Source organism: Oncorhynchus tshawytscha, linkage group LG07 (genome assembly GCF_018296145.1).
Source record: "Oncorhynchus tshawytscha isolate Ot180627B linkage group LG07, Otsh_v2.0, whole genome shotgun sequence".
Classification (NCBI taxonomy): Eukaryota; Metazoa; Chordata; class Actinopteri; order Salmoniformes; family Salmonidae; genus Oncorhynchus; species Oncorhynchus tshawytscha.
Window position 1 is genome coordinate 31,381,436 of NC_056435.1, and position 23,255 is coordinate 31,404,690.

The 23,255-nt window shown below is 40.7% G+C and overlaps 1 protein-coding gene across 9 annotated transcripts in view; it reads left to right on the forward strand.

Moving 5' to 3' along the window:
• itpr1b (inositol 1,4,5-trisphosphate receptor, type 1b) overlaps positions 1–19,068 on the forward strand; it is a 142,263-nt gene extending 123,195 nt beyond the window's left edge. For all 9 annotated transcript variants that reach the window (XM_024426847.2, XM_024426850.2, XM_042324288.1 and 6 more), the window contains 3 exons: positions 5,472–5,632; positions 15,669–15,830; positions 17,595–19,068. In XM_024426847.2, the coding sequence (XP_024282615.1) occupies positions 5,472–5,632; positions 15,669–15,830; positions 17,595–17,684 (413 nt within the window). In that variant the 3' untranslated portion in view covers positions 17,685–19,068. The remainder of the gene's footprint in view (positions 1–5,471; positions 5,633–15,668; positions 15,831–17,594) is intronic.
• Positions 19,069–23,255: the final 4,187 nt, after the last annotated feature.

A 23,255-nucleotide genomic window follows, 5' to 3' on the forward strand; every position in this document is an offset into this window, starting at 1 on the left:
CTGTGCAGCCGTATTCATTGATCTGGCCAAGGCTTTCGAATCTGTCAATCACCACATCCTCATCGGCAGACTCGACAGCCTTGGTTTCTCAAATGATTGCCTCGCCTGGTTCACCAACTACTTCTCTGATAGAGTTCAGTGTGTCAAATCGGAGGGTCTGCTGTCCGGACCTCTGGCAGTCTCTATGGGGGTGCCACAGGGTTCAATTCTTGGACCGACTCTCTTCTCTGTATACATCAATGAGGTCGCTCTTGCTGCTGGTGAGTCTCTGATCCACCTCTACGCAGACGACACCATTCTGTATACTTCCGGCCCTTCTTTGGACACTGTGTTAACAACCCTCCAGGCAAGCTTCAATGCCATACAACTCTCCTTCCGTGGCCTCCAATTGCTCTTAAATACAAGTAAAACTAAATGCATGCTCTTCAACCGATCGCTGCCTGCACCTAACCGCCCGTCCAACATCACTACTCTGGACGGCTCTGACTTAGAATACGTGGACAACTACAAATACTTAGGTGTCTGGTTAGACTGTAAACTCTCCTTCCAGACCCATATCAAACATCTCCAATCCAAAGTTAAATCTAGAATTGGCTTCCTATTTCGCAACAAAGCATCCTTCACTCATGCTGCCAAACATACCCTTGTAAAACTGACCATCCTACCAATCCTCGACTTTGGCGATGTCATTTACAAAATAGCCTCCAATACCCTACTCAACAAATTGGATGCAGTCTATCACAGTGCAATCCGTTTTGTCACCAAAGCCCCATATACTACCCACCATTGCGACCTGTACGCTCTCGTTGGCTGGCCCTCGCTTCATACTCGTCCCCAAACCCACTGGCTCTGTGTCATCTACAAGACCCTGCTAGGTAAAGTCCCCCCTTATCTCAGCTCGCTGGTCACCATAGCATCTCCCACCTGTAGCACACGCTCCAGCAGGTATATCTCTCTAGTCACCCCCAAAACCAATTCTTTCTTTGGCCGCCTCTCCTTCCAGTTCTCTGCTGCCAATGACTGGACGAACTACAAAAATCTCTGAAACTGGAAACACTTATCTCCCTCACTAGCTTTAAGCACCAACTGTCAGAGCAGCTCACAGATTACTGCACCTGTACATAGCCCACCTATAATTTAGCCCAAACAACTACCTCTTTCCCAACTGTATTTAATTTTTATTTATTTATTTATTTTGCTCCTTTGCACCCCATTATTTTTATTTCTACTTTGCACATTCTTCCATTGCAAAACTACCATTCCAGTGTTTTACTTGCTATATTGTATTTACTTTGCCACCATGGCCTTTTTTGCCTTTACCTCCCTTCTCACCTCATTTGCTCACATTGTATATAGACTTGTTTATACTGTATTATTGACTGTATGTTTGTTTTACTCCATGTGTAACTCTGTGTCGTTGTATCTGTCGAACTGCTTTGCTTTATCTTGGCCAGGTCGCAATTGTAAATGAGAACTTGTTCTCAACTTGCCTACCTGGTTAAATAAAGGTAAAATAAAAAAATAAAAAAAGAAAATATACACGACCGGTCAAAAGTTTTAGAACACCTACTCATTCAAAGGTTTTTCTGGATTTTTACCATTTTCTACATTGTAGACATCAAAACTATGAAATTAACATGCATGGAATTATGTAGTAACCAAAAAAGTGTTAAACAAATCAATATATATTTTACATTCTTCAAAGTAGCCACCCTTTGCCTTGATGACAGCTTTGCACACTCTTGCCATTCTCTCAACTAGCTTCATGAGGTAGTCACCTGGACTGCATTTCAATTAACAGGTGTGCCTTGTTAAAAGTTAATTTGTGGAATTTATTTCCTTAATGCATTTGAGCCAATCAGTTGTGTTGTGACAAGGTAGGGGTGGTAAAAGACCAAGTCCATATTATGGCAAGGACAGAGCAAATAAGCAAATAGAAACAACAGTCCATCATTACTTTTAAGACATGAAGGTCAGTCAATACGGAAAATTTCAAGAACTTTGAAAGTTTTTGAAAGTGCAGTCGCAAAAACCATCAAGCGCTATGATGAAACTGGCTCTCATGAAGGCTGCCACAGGAATGGAAGACCCAGAGTTACCTCTGCTGCAGAGGATAAATTCATTAAAGTTATCAGCCTCATAATACGCAGCCCAAATAAATGCTTCACAGAGTTCAAGTAACAGACACATCTCAATATCAACTGTTCAGACGAGACTGTGAATCAGTCCTTCATGGTTGAATTGCTGCAAAGAAACCACTACTAAAAGACACCAATAAGAAGAAGAGACTTGCTTGGGTCAAGAAACACGAGCAATGGACATTAGACCTGTGAAAATGTGTCCTTTGGTCTGGAGTCCAAATGTGAGATTTTTGGTTCCAACCACCGTGTCTTTGTGAGACGCGGTGTGGGTGAACGGATGATCTCCGCATGTGTATTTCCCACCGTAAAGTATGGAGTAGGAGGTGTTATGGTGTGGGGGTGCTTTAATGGTGACACTGTCTGTGATTTATTTAGAATTCAAGGCATACTTAACCAGCATGGCTACCACAGCATTCTGCAGCGATACGCCATCCCATCTGGTTTGGGCTTAGTGGGACTATCATTTGTTTTTCAACAGGACAATGACCCCACACACATCCAGGCTGTGTAAGCGCTATTTTACCAAGAAGGAGAGTGATGGAGTGTTGCATCAGATGACCTGGCCTCCACAATCCCCCGACTGTGGATTATTTCAACCAAAATAAGATGTTTGGGATGATTTGGACCACAGAGTGAAGGAAAACGCAGCCAACAAGTGCTCAGCATATGTGGGCACTCCAAGACTGTTGGAAAAGCATTCCAAGCAAAGCTAGCTGATAGAATTCCAAGATTGTACAAACTGTCATCAAGTGTGGCTATTTAAAGAATCTTTGTTTCACACTTTTTTAGTTACTACGTGATTCCATATGTGTTATTTCATAGTGTTGATGTCTTCACTATTATTCTACAATTGTAGAAAAGAGTACAAATAAAGAAAAACCCTTGAATGAGTAGGTGTTCTAAAACTTTTGACCGGTAGTGTATTTGCGTAGTAGCAATATCAAAAACAGAAAGTGTCCAAAAAATATATATTTTTTAAATATTTTAGAATTATTAGATGACGCTTACCCAGACACACTTGTCTAAATGAATGGGTCATGTGAAAGAAATGTCAAGACATGTTCATGAAATACAATAGATGCCTGTAATCACCCCCAGACACACCTGGCTAACTTGATGGGTCTTGTAATCATCTGACGAAGTGGAGTTTTTTATTTAGACATCGCTAAACAATGAACCGGCATAATCCCAATAATCCCTGCTACCAATACAAACGTATTGTCATACAGTTTCTGTGGTATGAATCTGCAGGTAGCTAAAGCTAACCAACTAGGTTCAATTTTAGCTAGCTAACATTAGGCTATAACTAGCAATGCAAATGGTTTCTGATTCGAACAATAGTACTACACCGATCATACACGTAGCGTAACGTTAGCTAGCGAGCCAGCAAGCTAAAGTTTGCTAGTTAGCGAACAGTAGGCTTTAAGTTGCAAAGAAAATTACTTTCTGCCAAAATTAGAAACATATCATTTCTGAAAATGTAGCTGGACTCTTACACGTATACATGGATGAACGCTTCACATCAGACGGGAACCATTTAACTTAATTGTGTTTGTAGCTTCATCTTGTTTGCCAGCGTTGTGTCAAGTCACTCCGGTTCACACTGACTGTGACATGTGCATAAAGTAGCCCATCACAACTTTTTCCAACTGATCTGTCAATAGCACCTGCTAAATTCAGGGCATCAATGTTGTTGAGAAAAGTACCAAAACTTTTGTAGTTCTCGATGGCTAACATTATATCTTTCAAGATAGCCGTTGTAGAAAGGATTATCAACACATACTGAGCAGCTAAAGTTATAGACAGAAGCGCGCTACATGGCAGACCAATCCAAAGTCATCTCCCGGCATGTCCAGCCAATCCATTATCTCAGCCAATTCATGGCTAGCAGGAAGGTTCCTGCCTTTTTCCGTGGCTAAACCAAATACGCTCGTAATTTAACAATTTTATTTTTATTTACAGACGGAATACAAGTTTGTTATTAAGGCACAAGAAAGTTCACAGGAAGTTCACCGAGGGCATTTCTGCAAAGACATTCAAATTCCTCTCCTGTGAAGTAGTGATGTGCGACATACGCCTAGCTTCCTGAAATGGGTCATGTGAAAATGGCGCGTTTTGATGTTTTGTAGTAAAAAGAGATAGAAGAAACGTGTTTCCAATGACATCATCGGTGTGCATCATGTGATTTTAACCAATTATGAGTAGACATTGCGTACTAATGGTCTACTAATTGGTTGATAATGTCATTGGAAACACTTATCTTCCTCTTATCTTTTTTACTACAAAACATAGAAATGCACCATTTGCACACATGTTGATGTTTGGGTAGTGCTGGGGATGATCAATATGAAGTTACATTTAAGCTGTGAATTGATTGATTTGGCCAGTGAGTGGCCAAGCCCTCGTCACACCTATCATTTATTTATTCATCAAAACAGAGCCCTTTCGTGCCACCACCAGCTATTGCACTCATAATTCCAGCATTGAAAATGACAAGAATATTTCTGAAACACCCCCAGACCTATAGCACTACTGCCTGCCCTAAAACTGACCGTTGCTTTAGGTTTGTTAAAATCGAACACTGTGTCTTAAAATTAACAAATCTAAAAGTGTAGTTTGGAGATATTATTATGTTTTAATGTTTATTAAATGAATGTGAAAAAAAAATCAGAAACGAAACATAATGCATATTTTAGGGCACACTATGATGAGTATATTGACACTAAGATTTTGTCTGTATCATGTGTGTTTTACAGATCATAGGGTCTTACAGGAGCCATGTATAGGTCTGAAAGGGGCCTAAAATGTACACTTTCATAAGGATTTTCTCCAAGTGGTTTGTGATGCAAATGTAAAAAGCTTTTCAAACATCCTTCCTCCAGATGAAGATCCTATGTGAAAATTGCCAGAACAATCTGAGATACCAAGGATATTTTGAACCACCCATTTAGCAGACGCTTTTATGCAGAAAGCGACCTACAGTCATGTGCGCAAACATTGTATGTATAGGTGGCCCCGTAGGACAAAGGGGAATGTAAAAAAAACTAGCTTATGTGAGACATTGAGAACCTGTTGAGTGTTAAGTCCCTGGGCCTATTCTATTCTCTCTCTGAAATGCATTGTGTTCTTTTCTGCAATGACGCAACTTCCCCGTGCTATTGTTGTGCAGTCAGTCATTCCAACTAAGGTCATGACAATCACCAGACTCATAATGATTGACCCATTATTGCCACACATGCATTGTTTGTTTACAGATGAAGAATGCAGTAACTGCCATGCATGTGTCTTCTTATTTGACCATTTGTTTTTTGTATGTCTCCTCACGTGCAGGCCTGGAAAGGGACAAGTTTGACAACAAGACAGTGACATTTGAAGAGCACATCAAGGTGGAGCACAACATGTGGCACTACCTGTTCTTCATAGTGCTGGTGAAGGTGAAGGACTCCACAGAGTACACAGGACCAGAGAGCTACGTCGCTGAGATGATCAGGGTATGACTAGACTACTACGCATAGTACCAGCCAGCTTATTACGAATGAGATTCTTGATTTTACACATCAAAATAGGCAGGGATGTGGTCATAAATATATCTCGAACAGGGAGTTTGCAGTTCTGCATGACTTCATCAGAGAGGCTCACATATCTGAGCTTTGATCAAATGTGTCTCCTGCGAATGCAGGTCAGCTCCTATACTAGATAAAGAAAGGCATTTTGGCATGCAGTTAAATATCTCTGTCCCGTGGTGAGAATACATCTAAAAAAATCTTCAGAAATAGAAAACCACAAGCACCAATACATTGTCGACTTTTTAAAAGTCATCCTCCACCCTGTTTTACCGTGTTACACCCTCTGGTCCATCGATATTGCCCCTGTCTGGTTACTGCCAGGAGGTAGCCTCGTGATAGCTGCTGAACAGTGTGGGAAACCCCTCCCTTACACAATGTCTGCTGTGTCTCCTATGCCAACCAGGCCTGAGGTTATTGCACTGAAGACCTGATTACCTACTCTTCCAAAGGCATGGAGGCATCTCGAACACATACATTGGCATTTAGACTGAAGAACTCCACAGGAGATAGTTCATTGCCTGGTGTCTTTAGAATTGTTTAAAAATATGTTGTTGCTCGATGAGTTTTGTTCAAATTCTGTTCTTGAATGTAAGTAGGCTATCCATTGCTTTTTTAGTGATTTCATGGAGAATTATAGCTGTCAAAGGAAAGCCCCTTCTTCAACAGTGGTAACTTTCCTGATGCAGTTGTGCTGGTGTTGGCTTCTGACACAGTTTTCAGGCACTATTTGGCCCAGTTCTGTCTCTCGGTTTGAGGTGCGCTGCGAGGTCTTATGAGGAGTCATCTGATTTGGGATTAACTAACCCCCTCTTAGCCTTGGACCCTACTGAGCCAAACAGAGCTTGTCGGGGACACATTGTGGTCCAAAGGAGGATTTAAAGTGACCTCTGCTTGAGAGAGGGCACATGGTGTGTTAGAATCCACTGACCCGTCAACTCGAACAGTGAACCACAACTGGACTCATGCAACATGTTTGATCATGTGGGGCCTCCTGCTCTGGGTTGGGAGCTAAATTAGGTGTCTGCAGCACGGCTCTCGGCAGAGCTCAGACATGGTAATTTATTGCAAGAAGCTGAGTTTAGAGAATTCACAGCTTAGATGTTAGCTCTCCAGCATCAGGAGGTTCATGCATGTCTGCATGCAGGCTCTGGGCTATTAATGGATCAAAGCCTTTACCAATAACTAAGTTAATAGCTTGTATGTGTGTATATGTGTGGGTATACAGTTGAAGTCGGAAGTTTATATACACCTTAGTCAAATACATTTAAACTCAGTTTTTCACAATTCCTGACATTTAATCTTAGTAAAATGTCCATGTTTTAGGTCAGTTAGGATCACCACTTTCTTTTAAGAATTTGAAATGTCAGAATAATAGTAGAGAGAATTCTTTATTTCAGCTTTTATTTCTTCACATTCCCAGTGGGTCAGAAGTTTACATACACTCAATTAGTATTTAGTAGCATTGCCTTTAAATTGTTTAACTTGGGTCAAATGTTTTGGGTATCCTTCCACAAGCTTCCCACAATACATTTTGGCCCATTCTTCCTGACAGAGCTGGTGTAACTGACTCAGGTTTGTAGGTCTCCTTGCTCGCACACACTTTTTCAGTTCTGCCCACACATTTTCTATAGGATTGAGGTCAGGCCTTTGTGATGGCCACTCCAATACCTTGACTTTGTTGTCCTTAAGCCATTTTTCCACAAGTTTGGAAGTATGCTTGGAGTCATTGTCCATTTGGAAGACCCATTTGTGACCAAACTTTAACTTCCTGACTGATGTCTTGAGATGTTACTTCACTATATCCACAACATTTCCCTCATGAATCATTCTATTTTGTGAAGTGCACCAGGCCCTCCTGCAGCAAAGCACTCCCACAACATGCTGCCACCCCTGTGCTTCACGGTTGGGATGGTGTTCTTCGGCTTGCAAGCCTCCCCCTTTTTCCAACAAACATAACGATGGCCATTATGGCCAAACAATTCTATTTTTGTTTCATCAGACCAGAGGACATTTCTCCAAAAAGTACAATCTTTGTCCACATGTGCAGTAGCAAAACCGTAGATAGATACTTTTGTACCTCTTTCCTCCATCATCTTCACAAGGTACTTTGCTGTTGTTCTGGAATTGATTTGCACTTTTCACACCAAAGTACGTTCATCTCTAGGAGACAGAACGTGTCTCCTTCCTGAGCGTTATGACGGCTGCGTGGCCCCATGGTGTTTATACTTGCGTACTATTGTTTGTACAGATGAACGTGGTACCTTCAAGCGTTTGGAAATTGCTCCTAAGAATTAACCAGACTTGTGGATGTCTACAAAAAAAAATGTTTTGTTGGTCTTGGCTGATTTATTTTGATTTTCCCATGATGTCAAGCAAAGAGGCACTGCGTAGGCCTTGAAGGTAGGCCTTGAAATGCATCCACAGGTACACCTCCAATTGACTCAAATGATGTCAATTAGCCAATCAGAAGCTTCTAAAGCCATGACATCATTTTCTGGAATTCTCCAAGCTGTTTAAAGCCACAGTCAACTTAGTGTATGTAAACTTCTGACTCACTGGAATTGTGATACAGTGAATTATAAGTGAAATAATCTGTCTGTAAACAATTGTTGGAAAAATTACTTGTGTCATGCACAAAGTGGATGTCCTAACCGACTTGCCAAAGCTATAGTTTGTTAACAAGAAATTTGTGCAGTGGTTGAAAAACAAGTTTTAATGACCTAAGTGTATGTAAACTTCCGACTTCAACTGTATGTATGTGTGTCTGTGTATATATGCTGAAAGAAAGGAAATTATTTTTGTCCATTAAAATAACATTAAATTGATCAGAAATACAGTGTAGACATTGTGAATGATGTAAATGACCATTGTATCTGGAAACGGCAGATTTTTAATGGAATATCTACATAGACCCATTATCAGCAACCATCACTCCTGTGTTCCAATGGCACGGTGTGTTAGCTAATCCAAGTTTATAATTTTAAAAGGCTAATTGATCATTATAAAACCCTTTTGCAATTATGTTAGCACAGCTGAAAACTGTTGTCTGGATTAAAGAAGCAATAAAACTGGCCTTCTTTAGACTAGTTGAGTATCTGGAGCATCAGCATTTTTGGGTTCGATTACAGGCTCAAAATGGCCAGAAACAAAGACATTTCTTCCGAAACTTGTCAGTCTATTTTTGTTATGAGAATTGAAGGCTATTCCTTGAGAGAAATTGCCAAGAAACTGAAGATCTCGTACAATGCTGTGTCCTACTCGCTTCACAGAACAGCGCAAATGGTCTCTAACCAGAATAGAAAGAGGGGTGGGAGGCCCCGGTGCACAACTAAGCAAGAGGACAAGTGTATTAGAGTGTCTAGTTTGAGAAACAAATGTCTCACAAGTCCTCAACTGGCAGCTTCATTAAATAGTACCCGCAAAACACCAGTCTCAACGTCAACAGTGAAGAGGAGACTCCGGGATTCTGGTCTTCTAGGCTGGTGTTTTGCGGGTACTATTTAATGAAGCTGCCAGTTTAGTTTAGCCTTATTCTAAAAATGATTAAATAAAAGGTGTTCCTCATCAATCTTCACACAATACCTCATAATGACGAAGCGAAAACAGTTTTTTAGACATATTTGCACATTTATTTAAAAAAAATGTTTTAAATGCTTTTTTAACACAAGTATTCAGACCCTTTGCTATGAGACTCGAAATTGAGCTCAGGTGCATCCTGTTTCCATTGATCATCCTTGAGATGTTTCTGCAACTTGATTGGAGTCCAGCTGTGGTAAATTCAATTGATTGGACATGATTTGGAACGGCAAACACCTGTCTATATAAGGTCCCACAGTTGACAGTGCATGTCAGAGCAAAAACCAAGCCATCAGATCTAAGGAATTGTCCGTAGAGCTCAGAGACAGCGATTACAGCTTAGAGTCTTCTTGGGTATGACACTACAAGCTTGGCACAACTGTATTTGTGTAGTTTCTCCCATTCTCCTCTGCACATCCTCCCAAGCTCTGTCTGGTTTGATGGGGAGTATCACTGCACAGCTATTTTCAGGTCTCTCCAGAGATGTTTGATCGGGTTAAAGTCTGGGCTCTGGCTGAGCCACTCAAGGACATTCAGAGACTTGTCCCGAAGCCACTCCTGCGTTGCCTTGGCTGTGTGTTTAGTGTCGTTGTCCTGTTGGAAGGTGAACCTTTGCCCCAGTCTGAGGTCCTGAGCGCTCTCAAGCAGGTTTTCATCAATCTCTTCGTACTTTGCTCTTTTCGTCTTTCCCTTGATCCTGACTAGTCTCCCAGTCCCTGTCACTGAAAAACATCACCACAGTATGCTGCTGCTGTCACCACCATGCTAGGTTTCCTCCAGACATGATGCTTGGCATTCAGGCTAAAGAGTTCAATATTGGTTTCATCAGACTAGAGAATCTTGTTTCTCATGGTCTGAGAGTCCTTTAGGTGACTTTTGGCAAATTCCAAGCGAGCTGTCATGTGTCTTTTAACTGAGAAGTGGCTTCTGTCTGGAAACTGGTCGGATTGGTGGAGTGCTGCAGAGATGGTTGTCCTTCTGAAGGTTCTCTCATCTCCACAGAGGAACTCTGGAATTCTGTCAGAGTGACCATCGGGTTCTTGGTCACCTCCCAGACCAAGGCCCTTCTTCCCCAATTGCTCAGTTTGGCCGGGCGACCAGGTTTAGGAAGAGTCTTGTTTATTCCAAACGTTTTCCATTTTAAAAATGATGGAGGTCACTATGTTCTTGGGGAACTTCAGTGCTGCAGAAATAGTTTGGTACCCTTCTCCAGATCTGTGCCTCGACACAATCCTGTCTTGGAGCTCTATGGACAATTCCTTCCACCTCATGGCTTGGTTTATGCTCTGATATGCACTGTCAACTGTGGGATTTATATAGACAGGTGTGTACCTTTACAAATCATATAGAATCAGTTGAATTGACCACAGGTGGACCCCAATCAAGTTGTAGAAACATCTCAAGAACGATCAATGGAAACAGGATGCACCTTAGCTCATTTTCAAGTCTCATAGCAAAGGGTCTAAATACTTATGTAAATGTGATATTTCTGTTCTTTATTTTACATGAATTAGCGAAGAAATCTAAAAACCTGTTTTTGCTTACTCATTATTCGGTATTGTATGTAGATTGATCAAATCAAATCAAAATCAAATCAAATGTATTTATATAGCCCTTCGTACATCAGCTGATATCTCAAAGTGCTGTACAGAAACCCAGCCTAAAACCCCAAACAGCAAGCAATGCAGGTGTAGAAGCACGGTGGCTAGGAAAAACTCCCTAGAAAGGCCAAAACCTAGGAAGAAACCTAGAGAGGAACCAGGCTATGTGGGGTGGCCAGACCTCTTCTGGCTGTGCCAGGTGGAGATTATAACAGAACATGGCCAAGATGTTCAAAAGATCATAAATGACCAGCATGGTCGTATAATAATAAGGCAGAACAGTTGAAACTGGAGCAGCAGCACGGTCAGGTGGACTGGGGACAGCAAGGAGTCATCATGTCAGGTAGTCCTGGGGCATGGTCCTAGGGCTCAGGTCCTCCGAGAGAGAGAGAGAGAGAGAAAGAGAGAATTAGAGAACGCACACTTAGATTCACACAGGACACCGAATAGGACAGGAGAGGTACTCCAGATATAACAAACTGACCCTAGCCCCCCGACACATTAACTACTGCAGCATAAATACTGGAGGCTGAGACAGGAGCGGTCAGGAGACACTGTGGCCCCATCCGAGGACACCCCCAGACAGGGCCAAACAGGAAGGATATAACCCCACCCACTTTGCCAAAGCACAGCCCCCACACCACTAGAGGGATATCTTCAACCACCAACTTACCATCCTGAGACAAGGCTGATTGATGAGACAAACAAACAATTTAGTACATTTTAGAATAATGCTGTAACATAACAAAATGTGGAAAAAGTAATGGGGTCTGAATACTTTCTGAATGCATTGCATGTAAAATGTATCTGCAAAATGTGTGTATATGTTCGCAAGAAAGCTGTAAAAAAGGAAAGTTATTTTTGACCACCGAAGAGGGGGATGGATTAATAAAAGAAAATACATGTTTGAGCTTTTAGAATCTGAGAAGTGGAGGAATCGGTCACATTAGTTATCCTCTTATGATGTCACAACTCAACACAGGAGATCTTTCTTCTTCATTTGACATGGTAGGGGAAAAGGCTCCCTATGTTGGTGTAATAGGCTTAATATTGTATAATAGTTCTATTGATACATTTCCCCTTCTTTCTCTCCTGGTTACCCTAACAAGCATGACAGTGTCTCATGATGATGCTGTCTGAAGTGGTGAAGACACCTCATATGCACAGAGGGGATTTAAGAGATCAGGGGGTGTAGATAGAAGTCAGACAAGTCTGACAATGACTGGGACTGACGTCAATTGCAGAAAGCCTTGGCTGAAGTGTCGGGTTGAAGGCTTACATTTATATTGCTTGACTTGGGTACGCCAGAATCTGTTGCCCTCATTATTATTGCGGCCCATGCTCGCTGCTCCGAGATGCATCCACATCGTGATTTGAACTTTGAATCGCATTGATAAGAGAATGCTTTAGAGGCATTTCAGAAGAAGGGGAGTGAGAAGGAGTTTTCCCATTGTGTTTTGCACATTGTTTCTATTTGTTTGTTTGGTCTATTTTGAAATGTGATCTGTTTCTTTAATTTGTGTGGAAGAGTAGTAGATGTGGTGGGTTGTCAGTATGTCAGGTGGCCTGTGGCTTGCCTGTGACGTTTCTGTTGCTGTCAAAACCACACAGCATCCTGTTTCTCTGTCATGGCCCTTGTGGTTTTAATAATGGAAAATGAATTTCTGTCATTTCCATTGAGCTACTGTGAAGATGAATTTAATGTCAGCGGTGACATCGGTCTGAGACTTACTGGAAGTGTTTTCACTTGTAAACACTGAGAAAGGAAAAGGGGTTTTGGGGGGCTGGGCTGTCAAACTGACTCTTGACACAGACAGCAAAGGGCAGGATGATCAATCTTGCTGTACTGCACGCATCTGCCCCTTTCTCATCCAAGTTAAGCCTGGCACTTTGATTACAAATTGATTTCAGACAAATAATGTTGACACAATTTTACTTATGTCATTATGTCTGAGCTATACATTCTTTTTCTTGAAGGATTTGTTTCTACGTTCAGCAATACACTAGCAGAGCAATCTAGTATACTGTGTCGGTGCATTTCTAGTCTATTATAGTAGGTAGATGTCCAATACAGAGTACGCATGTACATGATCACATGTGGGAAAGCAGCATTGTGCTGCGAGGGGGGTGTGGGGTTGAGCATGCACACAGCTCTTCTTTCCTCATCTCAGAATGAGTCTCTGTGTGATTCCCCTGTCCTGCTGTTTGTCTGACCTAGGACTAGCCTGTGGCCCATGCAGCTGCCACTCTCGCCCCCGCATCTCAGACTACACCACTGAAACCCAGGGACTTTTCCAGCCATGCAGCTGTGCTCACAACCAGCGACAGTGCAGGTGCTACCCAGCACGCTCCTGTTCAATCACACAATCTACTGTTCGGTCTGAAGTTAAGCTAACTGTAATGCTATTTTGTAGGGTCTGGGAGTGCACATGCATGTACATGTAGCTAAAGGAGTGACTATTTTTTAATGGTGTGCATCTACCAACGTGTATTTTTTTTATGGGACTTCCAGACAGACCTATTCACACAGCCTCCGTTTGTTTGAGGGCAGGTTCAAACAGTGCACAATAACATTGGTATGTAGTGGCCAAGTGCTGGAGGAGATGGAGGGGTGACAGAATGTGCTCAGAGTGGCCCTTTGCTGCTCGCCTGGATGAACGCAGCGACCCTTTCACTGGCTCAAGGCTCTGAAGTGACTGGCCGTCACACTTACTGTGTTCTCCACGCGTACACGTTTGTGCACTAGGTGCGCTGGGCATGCCTTGTACAGTATGTTTTCCCTTTTCTATTTTTAGAAGCCATCAGTTTAGTCATGCGATTCCACTCGGGTAGAGCAGATTAGCATAAGAAATGAATTAAGAGGTATTGACTGATTGATAGCTGTGGTGTTTTGATGTGTACTGTAGGCTACACACCAAGGAGGAGCGTGGAAACGTTTTACAAATGAGAAAAGAGGCAAAGAGTCGTTACAAATCACTGTGGATGACTTGAGACGTTTTTCTTACCTCAACTATTTAGATGTGAAACTAATCAGTGGTGGCATTTGGAAAATTCAACCAATTCTCATTTTGTCACTTTAGGTGTGTGTTGTGTTAAACTCCACATTGCCACCGAAGAGGAAGTTTGCATGCAACAATATACCACATTAATGAAATGGGGAACTCAGCCTTATATTGCTAGTTAAGTCTGAGTAAATGTTCCTCTATTCGGCCCTCACACATCCAACCTGACCGTGTTATTGTATAATTAGATCATCATTTTTTTAAAGGAAGTTGTCTCGGTAAGTTTGAACTCCCTGGTATGGAAAGTCCCCAACATTAATTCTATTACATTTTATTATAGGCTTGATAAGTGCACAAAGACAGACAGACAGACAGACAGACAGACAGACAGACAGACAGACAGACAGACAGACAGACAGACAGACAGACAGACAGACAGACAGACAGACAGACAGACAGACAGACAGACAGACAGACAGACAGACAGACAGACAGACAAAGAGGGATTGAGAGAAACACAAGTCAAAGAGGCATCTGTTTGCCCAGTGGAGCCGTAGCTAGCTAATATATTTGATGTCATTCTGACTTACCCTAATGTGTAAGGCTTTGTCAAAGAAAATCAAAGGGTGTTAGCATGTTATTGGTGAAATTTGATGAAATAAGTGTTCACCAGAAATGTAATTACACTGAACAAAAATATGAATGCAAGGTGTTGGTCCCATGTTTCATGAGCTGAAATGATCCCACAAATTTTCCATAGGCACAAAAAGCTAATTTCTCATCAATTTCTTACAAATTTGGTTACATACCTGTTAGTGTACAGTTCTCCTTTGTAAACATAATCCATCCACCTGACAGGTGTGGCATATCAACAAGCTGTTTCAACAGCATTATCATTACACAGGTCCCCCTTGTGCTGGGGACAATAAAAGGCCACTCTAAAATGTCCAACACAATGCCACAGATTTGAGGGAGCATGCAATTGGCATGCTGACTGCAAGAACGTCCACCAGAGCTGTTGCCAGAGAATTGAATGTTAATTTCTCTACCATAAGCCGCCTCCAATGTCATTTTAGATCATTTGGCAGTACGTCCAACCGGCCTCACAAATGCAGACCACGCGTATGGCGTCATGTGGGCGAGCGGTTTGCTGAGTCAATTTTGTGAACAGAGTGCCCCATGGTGGCGGTGGGGTTCGGTATGGGCAGGCATACAGACAACGGACACACTTGCATTTTATCGATGGGTATTTGAGTGCACAGAAATACCGTGACAATATCCTGAGGCCTAATGTGAGGTACATTTTTTAAAGGTATATGTGAACAACAGATGCACATCTGTATTCCCAGTCTTGTGAAATCCATAGACTATTGTCTAATGCATTTATTTCAATTGACTGATTTCCTCATATGAACTGTAACTCAGTAAAATCTTTGAAATTGTTGCATGTTGTGTTTTATATTTTTGTTCTGCATACATTAAATGAATGACAAAATGTGATGAAAATATACCTTTTTTCCCTGAGCAAACAAATTGTAAAGATATTTGATTGATGTTTAAATGATAGGTTATTTGATCAATTCTGGGCAGTACATTAAATATATGCTAACACTTTACAATGTTTACTTTTTCAAAGTGTATGGAAGTGTTACGAAAGTGTTACCAAATATTTTCTATATATTCTTTTATAATCATGATTAGAGACCAGAATTTAAATGTATTGTGCTCCAACAAATGTTCTAGTCATGCTTAAATAACATATCTTCTCCCTCTGGTCACCAGGAGCACAACCTTGACTGGTTTCCACGGATGCGGGCCATGTCTCTGGTCTGTAGCGATGCGGACGGGGAGCAAAATGAAATCAGGAGCCTACAGGAGAAACTGGAGTCTACCATGAAGCTAGTCTCCAACCTCTCTGGACAACTGACTGAGCTCAAGGAGCAGGTGAGTCGACCCTTTTGCCTGTGACTAGATGGTGGTCTGTATAGATATTGCTATGAAAATATTACATTATTTCGATATTTTTCCATGTCATTTGTGTAGCTTTGATCTGTTTGATAGCAACTCTTTGCCTTGTAGGTGTAGAGCTTACTAAAATCAGAAGGCAATGACTCATAGTGCACAATGCTGCAGCTCATGTGGCCTTCAACCTGATCTGATTTACGTCATTAAAGCAAGGATTAGTTCCACAATGACTTGGCTCACACTGTATTGTGGGCATCCTAGTCAGAGCTAGAGCTTTAAATGCAGTAATTATATTTATGTACATTAATCTGGTAGACTTTATATGCCCATGGTCAGATTACAGTAAATTGGCAAGATGATAATGATGATCTTAACACCTTTTATTTTCCATTAACATATCAAAAATATTATTATAATGACAATGATCATATAGGCAATGACTATCATTTAATTATACAACCTTTATTAGTTGTGTTCGGTTCAAGAAAATGTTACTGGTCATAAATAATTTCATCGAACTCTGCATACTGTTTCTTGTAAACAAAGTAGTATTTTGGTCTATCAATAAAATTAGACGTGTCTATGAGGAAGTGGGTGTTATCTAGACACTGACCCAGACAGAAGGAAATGGTTGTTGTGTGGCTAAAAGGTTTGGATGAGGACACAAAAACCCTTTTCTCTTGATTATTCATTACTAAATATCTCCATAAATACATGTTCGGATCTGAATTGGTTGATGTCTACTTGGCTTTTGCACGTTTTTTTTCACACGTACACAAACATGGACCAAAATATGAAAATTAACTTTTGGAGTTTAGTTGACAGACAAATTCAGACTAAACGGTGCTTTTTTTTTTTTACATTGGACTGTTTCAGTCTTATTTTCCCAGAAGTTGCCTTCAGTGCCTCCTGTCCCCTCCCTTGCCTGTAAGAGTCTTAAGCATGCTCCATGGCACTCAAAAGTGGCACAAACAAGAAAATGGTTTCAAAAACAACTGGCCCAGACAAGAGCTCCATCTGTTACATAATTCCAACGAAAATTGATTTAATTAGTTTGCTGTGGCACAAATAAAGAGTCACATTCTACTGTAACTGAGTTTAACCAGTGGCCACCCCCACAGCACTCTCACAAACTTTAATGCTGCTCTTTCTAGCACTTCCCAACATCTAATAATTAATTCCTTTTATAACGCTCATCTCATGACCAACAGCGCTTGTGAGGGTATTTGTATTGCCTTTGCCATTGTATGTTTGCAATATTAAGATTGCAAAATCTTTTTTTAGGACACTTGTTTTGTTTTAATACTTCAGTTTATTTAAAACGGATGTCGTCCCTAGTGCCATGAAAGCCAACATCTTGCATTATTACTCATGAGCCTGACTTGAAAGTAAAAATGTATTTTACTGGGGTTTCACTGCTGGTTGTTTGCTTACTGTGGTGTACATGTTGTTAGACGAGATGACGTTCTAAAAGGGTAGAAGGATACGTTTCAGATGAAACACTGAAACCCTCCCGTTAAACCCAAAAGCTTTCACTTCGTTGATGTGCAGCATTTGCAGGCACGGACAGTTTTTTAGAACTTTATCTGAAAAAGAAACTTAGCATCAGCTTATTTGGTTGTCGGTGTCAGACACCGACAACCTTTAACCCGACAGTAGATGTGACAGAGCACCTGAGGTACAGATACAGAAAATTAGAGTTGAGCAAATAACCCAGCTCCTGTCCCGTGTGTTGTCCTCTAGATGACAGAGCAAAGGAAGCAGAAACAGAGAATTGGACTGTTGGGCCATCCTCAGCATCCTCAACACGCCAACCCCCAGCAACCTGCGTGAGGCTGTGGATGCCCCCAACCTAGCCACAAGACCCAGGAAGACCCACTTCTACTCCTGCTTTGTGTTTGCATAGAGAACAGAGTGCAGAATCTTCACTTAGTGGTCACTCCCGCCTTCATACTGTAGCTACCGAGTGTGAGTGCGAAGCGTAACAGTAGGGAACACACTGACATAGCTAGTCATATAATTGTGATGTGTAGGTTAGCCCACAAAGGTATAACTCAAACAAGAACACTCACCACACCCAGACACCCCATCTTTTTCCCAGGCCATTTGGGATTGGTGCCAAATGTTTTCTATGTAGAAACGAAAGTGAATTCTCATTACATGGCCTTTACTGGGTGAACTTGAAATACAGCAGTGCTGTACCGGACACAGGAATAGGTAGTCCAATGTGAAGATGACACTGAGAGACATGGAAAGAAACATCTTTTTGTATATACTACTGGTATAGCAAGCAGTATTTAATGTCTTATTTTTGTATTTTGTGCAATATCACTACTTAAATATGCAAACACCTTGGTGTATGAATTTAAGTTGTTCTTTAAGTCATGCCTTATTTAATAGGGACAGAAAACATTTTCAAATGGGAGCTTTATTTTTTATTATTTTGCTTCAAATTAAATAGGGACGTGTTGTTAGACTTCACATATGGAAATTATTCCATGTAGAATAGCAGTTGGCTGGACAGATCAGGTACATGCATTGTTCTGGGCTTTCTGATTTTACTTGTTTTATTTCTTTCAGAATGTTTCATAAAAAGTATTTAATACGCTTAATAGAGATATAGTATTGTCTGAGAGCAAGTATAGGTCTTGTTTTCGGCTTCCTTTCTGCAAATAAGAATGTGTCCTACCTTGTTGTACTATTTTATGATATTCGCTTTCTTATTTAACTGGGATAGTAGGAGGTGTTAGGACATTTCATCCAAACAAATGTAATATGTTAAAATATGACCAAGCTGTCATGATTTGTTAATCTTTCCACATTTTATTGCACTAAATATTATTAGCATCTATCGTCCAGGTTTGTCATGTTTTAATTATACACCTATCATGTGTGCCATTTGTCCCTTTAAGACGTATATTTGGCTACTGATTTACTAGTCATTGTGTTTTTTATTGTTTTATCGTTCAGCACATCCTGTTGAGTTCTCAATTCTGCTGTTTAATACTTTTTTCAATTCATTTCTGTTTGTTTTTTTACATTGTCGCTTAAGCCATTGTTGTTGTATAGGGACCTACGTTTTCAGAAAGGTAATATGGAATTTAAAGCGGTGTTACTGGAAATGAATGTTCAAAGGACTAATTTAAAATAGTTAAGTACTGTCAGAATTGTAAAATAATGTAGAATTATTTAATAAAATATACAGTATGTAATTCTCCTTTATATCCACCATTGAATCTTGTCACTACACAGTGGGCTAATGGGCTACTATATAGGAAAGGTTGTGGTTGAGATAAATCACAGATGCTGCCTAAATCTGCTTTTAATTCATGAGGCCTATAGGCATTCTATACATTTTACAGTGACTCAATTCTGTATAGGCAGTGAACTCTGTTTAACCTCAAGTTGCAGTGTAATGGGTTTATTTGCATGGTTAGTTTTTATCGGTGGGTGGAACTACTTTGAAATGTTCTAGACAACTAGCAAGTCAGCTTTGTAGTTAGCAGAGAGCTCAACGGCCTTCAATTTTTCACAATTTACTTTATTTTTAAGATGAATATTGTGGATCTCATTATTGAATTTGTAAATATATGTCCATATATACACATCTGGCCAGTGTCTTGAAGAGGTATTGACTTTAGCTTGATAATCAGTTACTTTGTATCAAATGTTGAAGGAAAGCTGTATTCCAGTTTTGTAGTCCATTGCAAAATTCAGCTGCAAAGGTCAGAGGTAACATCATTTCCCCCCTATTTTTTTCACCTACTTCTACAGTGTCTGCTTTTGTTATAGAAAATATTACTTAATTTGTATTCAGCTCTTTGTAAGTATTGTCACAAATATTGAGGCATTTATACACAGTATACAGTTCCAGTCAAATACTGGCAACCTTGCACGTTTTCAAGGGAGGTCAATGGAGCAGAATGTTCTGTTTTTTCTAAACTGGTTGTATGGTTACTTTTAACCCTGTAGGCATCTGCAATTTACCACAGGTGAGATAATTTACACATAAACGAGAATCACTTGCCTCCAACCAAATTAATTAGAGTTGTGAATAATGTAGTCCTGTCCATTTTTGTGAAAAATATTAATTTCAGTTTAGATTTTTTTTCTTCTTCTGGTCCTGTGCAGTTGTAAATCAAACAAATACACGTGTGAACACAATGTTTTTCCCTTTTTTTCTTTCTTAATTTAAAAATATATATACATTGTCAATTGTAACTGCATCTGTATGCGGGCACTCTGGTGCACAGACGAGCACAAATCAAAAGAGAAAGTGTTGTAGAGTCAAATCATCCTCGCTGGGTGAAATGTAGCTATTCAGAGAAACGGAGCATGTTAAATGAAAGATAAATGGACTAGTGCGTGTCTGTAGACTCGAACATAAACAAGTTTACAGAATAGCCAACCTCAGTCACAAAAGGAGTGTGTGTAATTGGCTGGAATTAAAACGGTGCTTCTAGCTTAATTGGGGGACTTCCCTGCAGGATTCCCCACATACCTAGGGGTTACTGAACTTGTGACTAATTATATAGGTTATATATTTATTTACAGTGCTTTGGGAAAGGATTCAGACTCCTTGACTTTTTCCCCATTTTGTTACGTTACAATCGCATTCTAAAATGGATTAAATCAATTTAAACACAATAGTTCATTATGACTAAGCAAAAACAGGTTTTTAGAAATGTTTGCAAATGTATTTAAAAAAAATGGAAATATCACATTTATATAAGTATTCACACCATTTTGTCAATGCTTTGTTGAAGCACGTTTGGCATCAATTACAGCCTCGAGTCTTCTTGGGTATGACACTACAAGCTTGGAACACCTGTATTTGTAGGATTTTCTCCCATTCTTCTCTGCAGATCCTCTCAAGCTCTGTCGGGTTGGATGGGGAGTGTTGCTGCACAGCTATTTTCAGATCTCTCCAGAGATGTATTCGATCGGGTTCAAGTCCGGGCTCTGGCTGAGCCACTCAAGTACATTCAGAGACTTTTCCCGAAGCCACTCCTGCGTTGTCTTGGCTGTGCGCTTAGAGTTGTTGACCTGTTGAAAGGGGAACCTTCACCCCAGTCTGAGAACATGAGCACTCTAGAGAAGGTTTTCATCAAGGATCTCTCTGTACTTTTCTCTGTTCATCTTTCCCTCGATACTTACTGGTCTCCCAGTTCCTGCCACTGAAAAACATCCCCACAGCATGATGCAGCCACCACCATGCTTAACTGTAGGGATGGTGCCAGGGTTCCTCCAGACGTGACACTTGGCTTTCAGGCCAAAGAGTTCAATCTTGGTTTCAATAGACCAGAGAATCTTGCTTATCATGGTCTGGGAGTACTTTAGGTGCCTTTTGGCAAACTCCAAGCGGGCTGTCATTTGCATTTTACTGAGGAGTGGCTTCCGTCTGTCCACTCTACCATAAAGGCCTGATTGATGGAGTGCTGTAGAGATGGTTGTTCTTCTGTAAGGTTCTCCCATCTCCACAGAGGAACTCTAGAGCTCTGTCAGAGTGACCAAGGCCCTTCTCCCCCGATTGCTCAGTTTGGCAGGGTGTCCAGCTCTAGGAAGAGTCTTGCTGGTTCCAAACTTCTTCCATTTAAGAATGATGGAGGCCAGTGTGTTCTTGGGGACCTTCAATGCTGCAAAAATGTTTTGGTACCGTTCCCTGATCTGTGCCTGGACAAAATCATATCTCGGATCTCTACAGACAATTCCTTCGACCACATGGCTTGGTTTTTGCTCTGACATGAACTGTCAACTCTGGGACCTTATATAAACAGGTGTGTGCCTTTCCAAATCATGTCCCATCAATTTAATTTACTACAGGTGGACTCTAATCAAGTTGTAGAAACATCAAGGATGAATAACGGAAACAGGATTCTCCTGAGCTCAATTTCGAATCTCATAGCAAAGGGTCTGAATAGTTATGTAAATAAGGCATAGTATTTATTTTATACATTTGCAAAAATGTCGAAAAAACTGTTTTCACTTCGTCATTATTGGGTGTTGTGTGTAGATTGATAAGGGAAAGAATGTATTTTATCCATTTTAGAACACGGCTGTAAAGTAACAAAATGTGGAAAAAGTCAAGCGGTCTGAATACTTTCCAAATGCACTGTATCCTGGTTGAGAAGGTTTGACATAGGGAAAAATGGAGCAGAACAGGTCTGTAATTTGGAGTCTAACAGCCTATTTAAAATAGGCAATGGTCTATTACAATATTTACAGTGCTTAGTGAAACTTTACACACTCCTTGCAGTTTGCTGCCTAAAAATGTTCTTAAATGTTATCTTAAAATAGATCAAATGTGTTTTTTGTTCCTATCGATCTACTTCATTATTTCAAAGTGAAAGAAAAATGACAGAAAATTCTAGATCTACGTCTTGATTGCGTATGTCTTCACACCCCAGAGTTAATAGCCTACTTGGTCGAAGCACATTTGGCAGCTATTACAGCTATGAATAATTTTGAATAAGATTCTTCCAACTTTGCACAACTTTCAGGGCAAAATATATCCTTTTTTTCATCGCTCGAGCTCAATAAATTTGGTTGGGAATCATTGATGGACAGCAATATTGAAACTTTGTCTCAGATTTTCAAGTCATGAACAGTCAACACCTCTTGGAAACCCACTGGGCACAGAGGTCAATTCGACGTACAGTACCAGTCAAAAGGTTGGTCACACCTACTCATTTCCTTTAAAGTAAATTTGTGGAATGTACTTCCTTCTTAATGCATTTGAGCCAATCAGTTGTGTTGTGACAAGGTAGGGATGGTATACAGAAGATAGCCCTATTTGGTGAAAGACCAAGTCCATATTATGGAAAGAACAGCTCAAATAAGCATAGAGCAACGACAGCCCATCATTACTTTAAGACGTGAAGGTAAGTCAATCCAGAACATTTCAAGAACTTAGAAAGTTTCTTCAAGTGCAGTCGCAAAAACCATCAAGCGCTATGATGAAACTGGCTCTCATGAGGGCTGCCGCAGGAAAGGAAAACCCGGAGTTACCTCTGCTGCAGAGGATACGTTCATTAGAGTTAACTGCACCTCAGAAATTGCAGCCCAAATAAATGCTTCATAGAGTTCAAGTAACAGATATCAACATCAACTGTTCAGACGAGACTGCGTGAATCAGACCTTCATGGTCGAATTGCTGCAATGAAACCACTACTAACAGACACTAAGAAGAAGAAGAGACTAGCTTGTGCCAAGAAACACAAGCAATGGACATTAGTCCGGTGGAAATTTGTCCTTCGGTCTGATGAGTCCAAATTTGACATTTTTGGTTCCAACCGCCGTGTCTTTGTGAGACGCGGTAGGTGAATGGATGGACGGAGGAGGAGGTGTGATGGTGTATAGGGCAAGCTCCCCAAATACAGGTGTGTCAAGCTTGTAGTGTCATGC